The sequence below is a fragment of the Oncorhynchus kisutch genome, linkage group LG2, assembly GCF_002021735.2.
Source record: "Oncorhynchus kisutch isolate 150728-3 linkage group LG2, Okis_V2, whole genome shotgun sequence".
Taxonomy (NCBI): domain Eukaryota; kingdom Metazoa; phylum Chordata; class Actinopteri; order Salmoniformes; family Salmonidae; genus Oncorhynchus; species Oncorhynchus kisutch.
Genome location: NC_034175.2, coordinates 28,991,589 through 29,007,439, shown reverse-complemented (window position 1 = coordinate 29,007,439; position 15,851 = coordinate 28,991,589). Strand labels below are relative to the sequence as shown.

At 39.9% G+C, this 15,851-nt stretch overlaps 1 protein-coding gene across 1 annotated transcript; it reads left to right on the top strand.

Annotated features, from left to right (window-relative positions):
* Window positions 1–5,956: 5,956 nt before the first annotated feature.
* Window positions 5,957–14,399, top strand: LOC109864867 (RRP15-like protein). Its single transcript, XM_020452891.2, has 5 exons — window positions 5,957–6,067; window positions 6,933–7,312; window positions 7,539–7,636; window positions 10,584–10,773; window positions 13,827–14,399. Exons 1-5 carry the CDS (start codon window positions 6,019–6,021, stop codon window positions 13,983–13,985), a joined length of 876 nt encoding a protein of 291 aa, XP_020308480.1. The 5' UTR covers window positions 5,957–6,018; the 3' UTR covers window positions 13,986–14,399.
* Window positions 14,400–15,851: the final 1,452 nt, after the last annotated feature.

Genomic DNA, 15,851 nt, shown 5'->3' with positions numbered 1-15,851 from the left:
AACTAGCTTAGATTGTGGATGGCAGGGGTGTTAAGCAAGTCCCAATTTAGGTCACCTAACAGCACAAACTCTGAAGATAGATTGGGGGCGATCAATTCACAAATGGTGTCCAGGGCACAGCTGTGGGCTGAAGGGGATCTATAGCAAGCGGCAACGGTGAGAGACTTGTTTCTGGAAAGGTGGATTTTTAAAAGAAGAAGCTTGAATTGTTTGGGCACAGACATGGATAGCATAACAGAATTCTGCAGGCTATCTCTGCAGTAGATTGTAACTCTGCCCCCTTTGGAAGTTCTATCGGAAAATGTTATAGTTAGGGATGGAAATGTCAGGATTTTTGTTGGCCTTCCTAAGCCAGGATTCAGACACGGCTAGGACATCCGGGTTGGCGGAGTGTGCTGAAACAGTGAATAAAACTAACTTAGGGAGGAGGCTTCTAATGTTAACATGCATGAAACCAATGCTTTTAAGGTTACAGAGGTCAACAAATGAGAGTGCCTGGGGAATGGGAGTGATGCTGGGGGCTACAGGGCCTGGGTTAACCTCTACATCACCAGAGGAACAGAGGAGGAGTAGGATAAGAGTATGGCTAAAGGCTAAAAGAACTGGTCGTCTAGTGCGTTCGGAATAGAGAGTAAAGGGGGCAGGTTTCTTGGCACGAAAGGATAGATTCAAGGCATAATGTACAGACTAGAGTATGGACAAGGGTACAGACCAGGGTACATTAATATCTTATATTTTGAGAACATGGCAACCATGTTCTGTGTATGTTTGGTGAGACGTTGATGGAATATTTTCCTATCCCTCAGTAAACTGGGCACATGCAATTTTCCCCCGAAACATGTCTAGAACATTCATATCTTATTTTCTGAGAACCTGGCAAACATGATCTGTGTATTGTAAATGAGAACTTGTTCTCAACTGGCCTACCTGGGTAAATCAAGGTGAAATAAAAAATTAATAAATAAAAACTATTTGGTGGGATGTTGTAACAAGCTCTCACAGTCTCACGTCAAAATTAGACCGTGTTCATCCGTGTTTCTCAAACGTAAAATATATAAGTTGTTCCAAACGTCAAATTTCGAAGTGTTTAGGGTACATTTATGAATCAACTCCAAATGTTTAATGTTAGGGTTAAGTGTAGGCATTAATTTGGAAATCTTAAGGTCAGGCATTAACTCTGAATGATTAAGGTAAGGGTTAAGGTTTGGGATAGGCTTAAAACAAAAATATATAAAAAATATATATCGCTGGATTCAAATATCCAACCTTTGGCACCAGAGGCAGATGTTTACAACTGTCCTCTATCCCCAACCACAACACCCTAGCAAAACCAAAACCTACTTGAAGGTAACAGTGCTCACTGTTGCCCCTAATGGCCGGTTTCCACATCATCTCCCGACGTCCTCAGACCATCCATATGGATGGACGTTGAACACTGGCTAGTATCACGGGTGACCTGGCTGGACGTTGATGGAATATTCTCCTAACCCACAGAAAACTGGACACATTAATGTTCTTGCAATGTTCCCATGAAACGTGTCTAGAACATTTATCTTCTATTCTGAGAACATGTCAACCATGTTCTGTGTATGTTTGCTGGGACGTTGATGGAGTATTCTCCTAACCCACATAAAACTGGACACGTGAATGTTCTTGCAAAGTTCTCATTTAACGCGTCTAGAACATGAATATCTTACTTTAAACATCTGCAATCTGAGCAGCTAACCGATCGCTGCAGCTGTACATAGTCCATCTGTAAATAGCCCACCCAATTTACCTACCTCATCCCCATAATGTTTTTATTTATTTACTTTTCTGCTCTTTTGCACACCAGTATCTCTACTTGCACATGACCATCTGATCATTTATCACTCCAGTGTTAATCTGCTAAATTGAAATTATTCTCTCCTATGGCCTATTTATTGCCTACCTCCTTATGCCTTTTGCAGACAATGTATATAGACTCTTTTTTTCTACTGTGTTATTGACTTGTTTATTGTTTACTCCATGTGTAACTCTGTGTTGTTGTCTGTTCACACTGCTATGCTTTATCTTGGCCAGGTCGCAGTTGTAAATGAGAAATTGTTCTCAACTAGCCTACCTGGTTAAATAAAGGTGAAATAAATAAATAAAATAAATGTTCTGAGAACATGGCAACCAGTTTCTGTATTTGTTTGGTTGGACGTTGATGGAATATTTTCCTAACCCACAGAAAACTGGAGTTTTTTTCCAGAGTTCCCAGTTGTCTTGAAGGCAGCCTGTTGTTTACAACGTAATCTACTCACGGTCGCATATACCAATTCGTGGCTGCTGCCATCTTGCTAGTTCCGATTTTACTGGGACTACTCTGTCTGTGCACTAGTACAGGAACAGCACTAGCATTAGCCCGAGTAGCAACTTCATCACAAGCATGAGCACATGAAGCTTTTAGGCATTCTGCCAGTGTTGCCAGGGATGTGGATGCACCTCAGGAGACCTTGCAGTTGTATGATATTTTCTATTCAACACAATGCAATCACAACAATACATATGACTTGTTACAAAATGAAAAGTATTCGAGCTGTGTCACAATTAATCAGTCAAATAATCAGTAATTTTTACAAAATGTACACAAATTCAAATGGTACACTGCCTTCAGAAAGTATTCATACCCCTTGACTTATTCCACATTTTGTTGTGTTACAGCCTGAATTCAAAATGGATTCAATGTATTTATTTTGTTCACCCATCTACATACAATACCCCATCATGACAAAGTGAAAGCATATTTGTTGAATTTTAAAAAAATGTATTGAAAATTAAATACATAAAGATCTCATTGACATAAGTATTCAAACCCCTGAGTCAATACATGTTAGAATCACCTTTGGCAGCTATTACAGCTGTTAGTCTTTCTGGGTATGTCTCTAAGAGCTTTGCACACCTAGATTGTACAATATTTTTAAAATTTCTTCAATCTCTGTCAAATTGGTTGTTGATCGTTGCTAGACAACCATTTTCAAGTTTTGCAGTAGATTTTCAAGCAAATTTAATTCAAAACTCTCTCTCGGCCACTCAGGAACATTCACTGTCTTCTTGGTAAGCAACTCCAGTGTAGATTTGGCCTTGTGTTTTAGGTTACTGTCCTGTTGAAAGGCAAATTAATCTCCCAGTGTCTGGTGGAAAGCGATTAACGATTACAAGCATACCCATAACATGATGCAGCCACCACTATGCTTGAAAGTATGGAGAGTTTGTACTCAGTAATATTGGATTTTCCCCAAATATAACACTTTGTATTCAGGACAAAAAGTGAATTGCTTTGACACATTTTTTGCAGTATTACTTTAGTGCCTTATTGCAAAGAGGATGCATGTTATAAAATATTAGAATTTTGTACAGGCTTTCCGTGTACAGGCTTTTACTCTGTCAATTAGGTTACTAATTGTGGAGAAATTACAATATTACAATATAATCCTTAGTTTTCTCCTATCACAGATATTAAACAATGTAAGTGTCATGAAGTCACCATTGGCCTCATGGTGAAATCCCTGAGCGGTTTCCTTCCTCTCCATCAACTAAGTTAGAAAGGACACCTGTATCTTTGCAGTGACTGGGTGTATTGATACACCCTCAAATGTGTAATTAATAACTTCACCATGCTCAAAGTGATATTCAATGTTTGATTTTTTATGTATCTACCAATAGGTGCCCTTCTTTGCGAGGTCTTAGGTCTGTGCGAGTAAATCTGTGTTTGAAATTCACTGCTTGACTGAGGGACCTTACAGATCATTTTATGTGTGGGGTAATGAGGTAATCATTCAAAAATCATGTTAAACACTATTGTTGCACATAGAGTAGGTCCATGCAACTTATTATGTGACTTGTTAAGCAAATGTTTACTCCTGAACTTTAGGCTTGCCATAACAAAGGATTTTAATACTTATTGACTCAAGACATTTCAGTTTTTGTTTATAATTGATTTGCAAAAATGTCTGAATACATAATTCCACTTTGACATTATAGGGTATTGTGCATAGGCCAGTGACCAAAAAAATCGTAATTTAATCCATTGTAAAGCAACAAAATGTGGAAATAATTTCTGAAGGCATATATGCTAATCTAATCCTATTTATTTGTATTCTTTTGTATGTGTTATCTGTAAATAGTTCAATAAAGTTTTCAATTTGAATGATCAACTTCTTTTTTGTTCCAGACAAATACCATCAAGACTTCCAGTGGTGTCAGGTTACATACTGATAGCTGCTGGTCCACTGTCTTGTCAGTTCACCTCCGCTTATAAGAGGATGTAGTTCGACATTTAACATTGCAACCCTGAGGGATTGGTGGAGGAGGAACTCCACTTTACACGACTACAGGATATGATTCGAGATTGGTCGCAGAGTAACAAAGCAATCATAGAGACTGAAACACACAGGAGGACCTCAGGTAAGTGGCATGAGAACACAAACATTAAATGACACTCATGCCAACAGTCACACCTAGATCCAATTTACTGACTGTAAATTGCTCTGGATAAAAGCGTCTGCTAAAATGACCAAAATGTAAATACAAAAATGAACACTTGCAAAGCACTCTGTTTATTTTTTTAAATCAGCTCCATCCCTAAACGAGACCAATTTTTTTTCGGGTTAGACCAAATCGGAACCAACCCTAGACAGATCTATGTTTGGGCCAAATCTGAACCAAGCAACATCTGTGGTTATAGTTCTATATACATATTCTCACATATTCACAGAGTCCACCGGTTTAACAAAGTACAACACATAATATATGTGTAGGGTATTAGCCTTCAGTGCCCATAGGTATTAACCCCCTTTTTCACATTTCATTGTGTTACAAAGTGGATTCAAATTGATTTAATTTAGATTTTTCTTTTCATGATCTTCACAAAATATTCCAAGCGGAAACATTTTCAAGTACATGTTAGAGACACCTTTAGCAGCCATTATAGCTGTGAGTCTTTTTGCCTAAATCCCAAAGAGCTGTGCACATCTGGATTGTGCAATATTTATTTCACTAGGCAAGTCAGTTAAGAACACATTCTTATGTTCAGGGATAGAACAACAGATTTTTACTTTGTCAACTCGGGGATTCAATCTTGCAACCTTTCGGTTACTAGTCCAACACTATAACCACTAGGCTACCTGCCACCGCAATATACTTGACAAAATTGCATGTGTGTGTGTGTGCGTGCGTGCGTGCATGTTTGGAGCAGTCAAGGACCCTCGGGGTGGCTTGCAGGCAGTGTTTTTTGTATAGTACAAATGTTAAAGTTAAATTAGCCAGTAATAATCTTCAGTCAAGTTTGCCTAAAGGTCGGCAGATGGCGATATTAGGGTACGCATACAGCCAGCTATACACTCATATCCCTAGTTCGTACATAAAACATTCTCCATTCAGGCTGCATACTGTTTGTGAAACACCATTTTCCACCACCATGCTAGAGTGGCTAATGGTAGGTAGGTAGGTCGGCTAGCTATAGCAACTTAGTTTAATGCACTGACTGTAAATCGCTCTGGATAAAAAAAAACATCTGCTACATGACAAATGTAAATGTAAAAATTAACACTTGCAAAGCACATTTTTTTTTTTTTTAATGAGCTCCAGCACTTAACAAGACCAAATTTTGTCGGTCCGTACTGGACCAAATCGCTGAGCGCGATACGCAACATCTGGGTCGAGCATTCCTATCCATTAGCCAAGCATGATGGTGGTTTCATAAAGAAAGTACATATATTTCCCCCCAAAAAATCCTGCCTTCTCACCATTAAATCGAGTTAAGGAGGAAATCGACACCTTCGTAGCCTGAATGGAGAATGTCTTACGTATGAACCGGTCCACAGGGGATACAAGTGTATAGCTGGCTGCATGCAGTCCATTTGGATGGTAAGATGAAACGGCTCAATATCGCCATCTGCCGGCCTTTGGACTACAGTCAAGTCAAGTTGGAACTTTTTATACGGAACTAAACATCACGGAACGTTGTTCACGGAATGGTTTCAGTGCTGCACAATAATGGCATCTGTGGAAAAGGCACATGTGGAGAACTCAGCTGTGATATTAGGTAAGCTTTAATCGTTTTTCTTAGAATTGTTCAAAATAAGTATAGGCAGCTAGCTAGATGATTAACCTTGTATCGATGGTCTCTCCCAGACTCAATAGACTGGACTCAAGCCTGGTAGCTAGGCTAGCTATAGCATTGGCACTCTAGCATGATCAGATAATCTATGGCTGTACGTTATGTATCTAAAAAGTTACATTAAACCCTGTGGAGTCTTAAGTAGGCAGATCAACGTACTAGCTAACTATGGTACTTGCTTTTATTCGTCTTCGCTCTGCATTTGAAATATCAAATGGCATTAACGTTCGCTTTACACGCGAAAGGTCCCCGTTTTGGGGGGGCTCCCGAGTGGCGCAGCGGTCTAAGGCATTGCATCTCATTGCTTGATTCGTCACAGACACCCTGGTTCGAATCCAGGCTGTATCACAACCGGCCGTGATTGAGAGTCCCATAGGTTGGCCCAGCGTCTTCCTGGTTTGGCCGGTGTAGGCCGCCATTGTAAATAAGAATTTGTTCTTAACTGACTTGCCTAGTTAATAAAGTGAAATAATAAACCAAAACCTAAAAAGTAGCTAGCCTATGTGACGTAACTTGACTAGTTTAGGGAGCTAACTTAGATAATTGGTTAGCAAGCTGTCTGTGTAAGCTAAACATTTGATCGAATTAATACTTAATGCCCAGCCTTAGATTGTAGCTAGTGTTTATAGAGAAGCATGAACAATGCTAACATTAGGTGTTAATTAACTGTCTGCTGGGTTAAGCTAGATCTGAAATGACAGAGCTAAATTGTTTTGAATTTGCAACCTATTTAAGCCTCGCTATTATTTGTATAAGTCAATATGATAAATGCCTTATTTTCACACATCAGAAGAGGATTCTGAGCCCCAGGAGGACCACAGTGCTGAGAGTGATGATTCTGACAGAGGGAGCGATGGCGGGGGGTCAGAGGATGGAGGGAGCGATGGAGAGGGGTCAGAGGATGGAGGGAGCGATGACGGAGAAGAAGATGGAGAGAGTGATGGGGAGCAGGCTAAGTATGGAGGGAGCGAAGGAGAGAAAGAAGAGGGTGAAGGCAACAGAGAAGCAGATGATGTAGACACCAACCCCAATGCTGGATGGGCGGAGGCCATGGCCAAGATTCTGCAGAAGAAAACGCCAGCGAGCAAACCCAGCATCCTGCTGAAGAACAAAGAGCTGGACAAGATGAAGGAGAAGGAGAAGAAGGAGAGTCTGGAGAGGAAGAAACAGGTACTGTTTATTTTCATGTCTGTACATGTTTGTGTGTCTGTACCTGTGTCAATTTCTCACTTTAATGAACACAGGTATTAAACTGGTTATTGAAATTAGATGATAGCCTGATAACAGAAATGTCCTTAGACCAGTTCACCTGGCGTTAAATTGCACCCATGGCATTTATTCAGTACAGCTTGCCTGTATGTACATGCTTAATAACTTTTTTTCCCCTGGCCGTCAGACTGATAAAAGGCGAGCTTGGGAGATGATGTGTCGAGAGAAACCAGACGTTGTAAAAGACAGAGAGAATGAGAGGAACCTGCAGAGAGTTGCTACCAGGTACAAACACACGTGTGCCGCTTACAAACCTACAGTGCCTTCAGAAAGTATTCACACCATGTGACTTTTTCCAAATGTTGTCGTGTTAAAGCCTGATTTTAAAATGGATTCAATTTCTATTTTTGGTCACTGGCCTGCACACAATAATGTCAAAGTGGAATTATGTTGTTTTTTTGTTTTGTTTTTTACAAATGAATGAAAAGCTGAAATGTCTTGGATCAATAAGTACAGTGCATTCGGAAAGTATTCAGACACCTTGACTTTTCCCACATTTTGTTACTTTTCAGCCTCATTCTATTATTGATTTCATTGTTTTTACCCCCCTCAATCTACACACAACACCCCATAATGACAGAAAAAAAAGTTTAGATTTTTTTGCAAAAGTATTAAAAGTAAAACACATACCTTATTTACATAAGTATTCAGTACTTTGTTGATGCAATTACAGCCTTGAGTCTTCTTGGGTATGATGCTACAAGCTTAGCCATGCCTATATTTGGGGAGTTTCTCCCATTCTTCTCTGCAGATCCTCTCAAGCTCCTTCAGGTTAGATGAGGAACGTTGCTGCACAGATATTTTGAAGTCACTCCAGAGATGTTCCATCGGGTTCAAGCCCGATCTGGCTGGGCCACTTAAGGACATTCAGAGAGACATGTCCCAAAGCCACTCCTGCATTGTCTTGGCTGTGTGCTTAGGGTCGTTGTCCTGTTGGAAGATGAACCTTCGCCTTAGTCAGAGGTCCTGAGCACTCTGGTGCATGTTTTCATCAAGGATCTCTCTGTACTTTGCTCCCTTCATCTTTCTCTCAATCCTGACTAGTCTCCCAGTCCCTGCTGCTGAAAAACATCCCCACACATGATGCTGCCCCCACCATGCTTCACTGTAGAGATGGTGCCAGGTTTCCTCCAGACATGACACTTGGCATTCAGGCCAAAGTGTTGAATCTTGTTTTCATCAGACCAGTGAATCTTGTTTCTCATGGTCTGAGAGTCCTTTAGGTGTTCCAAGTGGGCTATCATGTGCCTTTTTACTGAGGAATGTCTTTCTGTCTGGCCAGTCTACCATAAAGGCCTGATTGGTGGAGTGCTGCAGAGATGGTTGTCCTTCTGGAATGTTCTCTCATCTCTACAGAGGAAGTCTGGAGCTCTGCCAGAGTGACCACCGGGTTCTTGGTCACCTTCCTGACCAAGGCCCTTCTCCTCCAATTGCTCGGTTTGGCCTGGCGGCCAGCTCTAGGAAGAGTCTTGGTTATTCCAAACTTATTCCATTTAAGAATGATGGAGGCCACTGTTTTTGGACCTTGAATTCTACAGAAATGTTTTGGTACCCTTCCCCAGATTTGTGCCTCAACACAATCTTGTCTCGGAGCTCTACAGACAATTCCTTTGACCTCATGGCTTGGTTTTTGCTCTGACATGCACTGTCAGAATCATGTCTAATTAATTGAATTTACCACAGGCGGACTCCAATCAATTTGTAGAAACATCTCAAAGGTGATCAATGGAAACAGGATGCACCTGAGCTCAATTTCTAGTCTCATAGCAATGGGTCTGAATACTTAAGTAAATAAGGTGTTTTTGCTTTGTCATTATGGGGTGTTGTGTGTAGATTGAGGGATTTTAATTTTATACATTTTTGAGTAAGGCTGTAACATAACATGGAAAAGGTCTAGGGGTCTGAATAGTTTCTGAATGTACTGTATTCAACCCCATTGTTGTAAGGAGTCGCATGATAACTTGCATAAGCTCACTCTGCCATAATAGTGCTTAACATAATTTTTTAATGACTACTGCATCTCTGTACCGCATGCATACAATTATCTTTAAGTTATACAAAAAAAAACAATCTAAGCAGACATTTAATATCCCTTTGGAAGGTGTATCAACACACCAAGTCACAACAAAGATACAGGAGTCCTTCCTAACTCAGTTGCCAGAGAGGAAGGAAACGTCTCAGGGATTTCTCTTTAAAATGGTGACTTTAAAACGGTTAGTTTAATGGCTGTGATAGTAGAAAACTGAGGATGGATCAACAATTTTGTAGCTACTCCACAATACTAACCTAATTGACAGAGTGAAAAGGAAGCCTGTACAGTATACAACTATTCCTGAACATGCACCCTGTTTGCAACAACACACGAAAGTAATACTGCAAAAAATGCAATTAACTTTTTGTCCTGAATACAACACATTACTGAGTACCATGCGCCATATTTTCAAGCATAGAGAAACTAAACAAGAATGGAGCCAAGCACAGGCAAAATCCTTTCCACCAGACACTGGGAGATGAATTCACCTTTCAGCAGGACAATAATCTGACCAAATACACTGGAGTTGCTTACCAAGAAGACAGTGAATGTTCCTGAATGGCCGAGTTAGTTTCAGCTTAAATCTCTTGAAGATCTATGTCAAGACCTGGAAATGGTTGTCTAGTAATGATCAACAACCAACTTGACAGAGCTTGATGAATCTTGAAAAGTATAATGGCCAAATGTTGTACAATTCACGTGTGCAAAGCTCTTAGAGACTTACCCAGAAAGACTCACAGCTGTAATTGCTGCCGATGGTGATTCTAACATGTATTGATTTAGTGGTGTGAATGCTTATGTAAATTGGTTATTTTTAAAATTGGTTAATATTTCTAAACCTGTTTCCATTTTATTATGGGGGTTTGTGTGTAGATGGGTGGGGAAAAAAACACCTTTAAACCATTTTGAATTCACACTGTAACACAACAAAAGGTGTAATTCAACAGCATATCGCTTAAAGATGATACAATGCCTGCCATTTGAGGATGGCGATAACAAAATTATTAGATCAGGAAAAAATCCCATGCATTTATGATTTTGTGCTAAATATAAGCGCCACAAAATATTACAATTAATCTTACAGTGAATTGGCTTTAAATTCTACCAGAATGACAGTGTGATGTGTGTACCTCTCCACAGGGGGGTAGTACAGCTGTTCAACGCTGTGAGGAAACACCAGAAAACGGTGGATGAGAAGGTGAAGGAGGCGGGCGGCTCGGAGAGGAAGAAGGCCAAGCTCCTCTCCTCTGTCTCCAAGAAAGACTTCATCAACGTGCTGCGTGGCACAGAGGGAGGCAGCGAGGTTGTCACCAAGACAGAGAGACAGATGGTGAGTTTCATCCCCGATACCTCTCTCTCCCACTGATGTGTTGTTTTCCCAGAGTTGGTCTTAAGGCAGGTGCTAGATTCACCCCCCCCCCCCCCCCCCCCTAAAGATTTATTGCAGCTAAAGTGTCAATTGCAGCCAGTTGTAGTTGTGCTGAATATAATAGTTTATAATTCCATTCTCCCGGATGCCAGTCGCTGTGCACCAATGCACCTCACTCACATGGCTCTCTCAGCTATATCAATTCTTATTAGTCGGGTCCTTCTCACAGGCCTAGCAGCTCTGAAGTAGCCTACAAGTGAAGACAGACACACTTCTTATCAAATTCTGATGCGCACTTTGAAGATGTTAAAAAAACTGTCCACATTTGCTTTTCCTCAGCCAACAAGACAAGTAAAGAAACAGCAATATCACTCGCCTATGTCAATGTTCTATACCCCATAGTAGGAATGTTAACCTAATCTATTGGTTAGCTTGTCGTTCTGTGCGAGGAAAACAACATTTGAATCAGACTCTGGGGCAGCTGTAGGACGATGGATCCCATATTCATACAACCACTACACATATTTTTTTAAATATTTTTTTTAAGCAATAGATCAAGTTTAGCTTAATTTAGATGAACTTTTTTAAATAATTTTTTTATTTTTTACATTATAAGCAAAGCGCACACAGCAGTAGGCTACATCCAAATGTTCGAATATGCAGTGGTCGAAAAAGTACCTAATTGTCATACTTGAGTAAAAGTAAAGATGCCTTCATAAAAAAGTAAAAGTGAATGTCACCCAGTAAAATAATACTTGAGTAAAAGTCTTAGTGTTTGGTTTTAAATGTACTTAAATATCAAAAATAAAAGTGAAACTATGAATAATTTCAAATTCCTTATATTAAACAAACCAGACAGCATAATTGTATTTATTTTTACATTTACGGATAGCCAGGGGCACACTCCAACCCTCACACATAATTTACAAACTAAGCATTTGTTTTTAGTGAGTCTGCCAGATCTTAGGCGGTAGGGATGGCCAGGCATGTTTTCTTGATAAGTGTGTGAATTGGACAATTTTTCTGTCCTGCTAAGCATATTGTAAATATATATGCTAAGCATATTGTAAATGAGAACTTGTTCTCAACTTGCCTACCTGGTTAAATAAAGGTAAAATAAATAAATAATAAATAAAAAATTCAAAATATAATGAGTACTTTTCGGTGTCAGGGAAAATGAATGGAGTAAAAAATACATTATTTTCTTTAGGTATTGTAGTGAAGTAAAAGTTGTCAAATACCTTAACATTGTCAAGTACATTAAAGTAGAGGTCGACCGATTATGATTTTTCAACGCTGATACTGATTTATTGGAGGACCCAAAAAAGCCGATACCGATTAATCGGTAGATATTTTAATTTTTTTGTAATAATGGCAATTACAACAATACTGAATGAACACTTATTTTTAACTTAATATAATACATCAATAAAATCTATTTAGCCTCAAATAAATAATGAAACATGTTCAATTTGGTTTAAATAATGCAAAAACAGTGTTGGAGAAGAAAGTAAAAGTGCAATATGTGCCAAGTTTATGTTCATGGTAGAAATAGTTTTAGTTACTTAGCTCCGTGGTCCTGGAATTCTCTCCTGAACATTTTAAAACACTTGATCGTTTAAACACTTGATTGATGTATATAATCATAGAAGAGTGTAATTGTTATTAGGCCAGCTGTTTTTGGTCAAGATGTTTGTTTTAATGTAATATGTAATTGTTGTGCTGTATGTGTGTTTATAGTTTTGTTTAATGTTCTGGTAGTGTATGTAAGTTGTTTTGTCTGAAACGTTGTTCCCCCTGCTGCTATTGGACCAGGTCTCTCTTGGAAAAGAGATGTTATCTCAATGAGAAAAAACCTGTATAAATAAAGGTAAAATAAAAAATGTCATAATTATGTACAATTCTAGCAAATTAGTTTGCAACGAGTCACTCGGCCCAAATTGTTGCATATACCCTGACTCTGCGTGCAAGGAACGCAAGAGAAGTGACACAATTTCCCTAGTTAATATTGCCTGCTAACATGGATTTATTTTAACTAAATATGCAGGTTTAAAAATATATATACTTCGGTGTATTGATTTTAAGAAAGGCAAAAGATGTTTATGGTTAGGCACATTTGTGCAACGATTGTGCTTTGTTCAGCAATATACTTTTGTTAATACATCACCCGTTTGGCGAAGTAGGCTGTGATTCGATGATAAATTAACAGGCACTGCATTGATTATATGCAACACAGGACAGGCTAATTAACCTAGTAATATCATCAACTATGTGTAGTTAACTAGTGATTATATGAAGATTGTTCTTTCTAAGATAAGTTTAATGCTAGCTAGCAACTTACCTTGGCTTACTGCACTCGCGTAACAGGTGGTCAGCCTGCCACGCAGTGAACTCATGGAATGCAATGTAATCGGCGTCCACAAATGCCGATTGTTATAAAAACTTTAAATCAGCCCTAATTAATCGGCCAACCTCTAATAAATATAGAGAGAAAATTGCTGCTGTCATACTCTGAGCAGCACCATAGGGACAGTCTGACATACTAACAGGGCCTCTCAGCTTCAGGGTTAGAGGATCAGTGTTATAGCTGGGCTGGCACTGGAGATTGAAGGGTTTAGATTGGGGATTGGCATCAAACTACCATCTATTGTGTCTAGGAAATTTTTCAGACACCCAAACCCAGGATATTTTTCTGGTGATTGACATGGGATTTTAACATTTAAAAAATGCGTCTTGTATAGGGCAGGTCTGTAATAATTGCCACCATAACCGCTTATTTAATGTAATAATTTAATAAATATTATCTGGAGTGGCCTGTTGTGAAGTGTAGTTTCCCTTGATGTCCACATGGTGGCACTGTTGGCTGTGGGATCTTGTGAAACTTTCTTGGAGACTATTGTTATGAGACTTAGGAGTTGGGAGTTATAGTGGTGGTCTATTCTATAAGAAACGGATCATGTATGGGTAATAAGTACCATCTTTGTAAAAAGCTGATATATTTTGTTTGTGTATAGACTGGCAGGGAGGCAGAAGAGAAGCCAGCCTGGAGCGTGCTGAGAGACGACTTTATGATGGGAGCCTCCATGAAGGACTGGGACAAGGAGAGCGACGAGGAGGGGGGTGAGCAGGAGGCACCAGAGGGTGTGGAGGACGACAACAGCGAGTCGGACTGAGCAGACTGGCCCATCTAAGTGTGTGTATGACTGAGCACGCCCAGGACTGTGTGTGTACACAAGACCGTGCCTTTTGAGTCCACTGTGAGGAATGGAGCTGAAGGGTCCTGCATCGCTGAGATCGGCTCAACCCAGCCTCCCTCTCCTCTTCCCCCAGAGGCAGCTCTACCAGGCCCAAAGACCCCTCTTTTGAATTTTCTATATGGAACAAGGAGCTGAAGAAAGACTGCGGTCCAGGTCCTGTTCTGGCCCACAATGCTTTGGGTCAGGATACCTAGTTTGTGTAATGCTGGTGCCCTCTGGCTTGTCAAGGTCCCACTGAACATTTTTCCATCTGAACTCTGCTGTGTATATAGACCCTTTTCCCCCCTAACAGTTGCATGTCCCTCAATAAAAAGCCAGTTGATAAACTTTTCCCTTTTCAGTTTTGTGTTTAATAGTTTTTTGGTGAACTGAGTTATAGCACTGCAAATCAATATTAGGAAGTTGTTCTTAATGTTTTGTACACTGTGTTTATCTAGTTTATTTCATAAATTTTATATATTTATTTTATGCAGTGGTGGAAAAAGTACCCAATTGTCATACTTGAGTAAAAGTGGAGATGCCTTTTAATAGAAAGTTACTCAAGTAAAAGTGGAAGTCAGCCTGTAAAATACTACTTGAGTAAAAAGTATTTGGTTTTAAATATACTTAAGTATTAAAAGTATAAATAATAAAAAATTCCTTGTGTTAAGCAAAGCAGACAGCACCATTTTCTTGTTTTTAAAATGTATGTGTCGCAAGGGTCACATTATTTACAAAAGATGCATTTGTGTTTAGTGAGTCTCTTGATAAGTGCATGAATTTGACAATTTTCCTGTCCTACGCATTCAAAATGTAACTAGTACTTTTGGTTGTCAGTGAAAATGTGTGGAGTAAAAAGTAAGACATTCTTTTGGGAATGTAGTAAAGTACCAGTCAAAAATATAAATAGTAAAGTACAGATACTCCAAAACACTACTTTAGTACTTTAAAGTATTTTTTATTTAAGCACTTGACACCACTGGTTTTTATGTGGTATGGTTGTAGTGATCATATGACAAACAAAAGATGTAGTAGACATGCTCCCTGACTGTCAGAGAATGTGAGATGCCCTACTGAAGACCCCTCGGAGAGGAAAAGTGTGTGCCAGAGAGCATAGAACAGCTGGTGACATTGAGATGCTGTCCCACTACATGAACCTCTCGTTTTGTGCCGCCCACCCCGTTTTACACACTGCTTGCCTGCGTGTGTCTACTGGACGGTTGCCAAGGTGACAGCCCTCACATCGGAGTGACCCTGAGCGCCAAGTTGATGTGGCGACTGCCCAGTGGAAGTTCTGCTGACTCCTCTTTTCTCTTTCCCTTTCGCTTCTTAAAAAAAAAATAATAATAATATTCCTGTCTGACCCTTGCCACACTCACACAAGTAGTGGAAATATTTGCAAAGCGCCCCTATCGCCGCAAGGAGAATGCCGCCACGTCTCAGCCGACCTGTCTCCACTGCTTAGAGCGCCCATTCGTCATGGCAACACTGCGACCTGCCACTATGGAATGCCAGGGCTCTCCTGGCTCTGTTGACACACTGCTAGAGAACCAGCCTGCTATGTCATCTCATCCTCTTCAGTCTATATGGTATTGTCCTCTGTCCCTCTCTATTAGGTCCAGCTGTCCCTTTGCTGCTCTGACCTGGGCCATGTTCATTAGGCACAAAGTAGAAGAAAATGTAGGAATCTAGTGAGGTACGACCTGAATGTGCCCAATAAAACACACTTGTTTTCTGTCATTTTGTCATTGTGCCCAAATGAACACGACCCAAGGGTTTTCCTGAACCGGTGTACAGGGATTG

What these genes read in the sequence shown, in the direction of transcription:
- LOC109864867 (XM_020452891.2), top strand. Translation starts at nt 6,019, where the DNA reads ATGGCATCTGTGGAAAAGGCACATGTGGAGAACTCAGCTGTGATATTA. An exon ending in GAACTCAGCTGTGATATTAG is followed by an intron (nt 6,068 to 6,932) that starts GTAAGCTTTAAT and finishes TTCACACATCAG; the next exon opens with AAGAGGATTCTGAGCCCCAG. An exon ending in CTGCAGAGAGTTGCTACCAG is followed by an intron (nt 7,637 to 10,583) that starts GTACAAACACAC and finishes ACCTCTCCACAG; the next exon opens with GGGGGTAGTACAGCTGTTCA.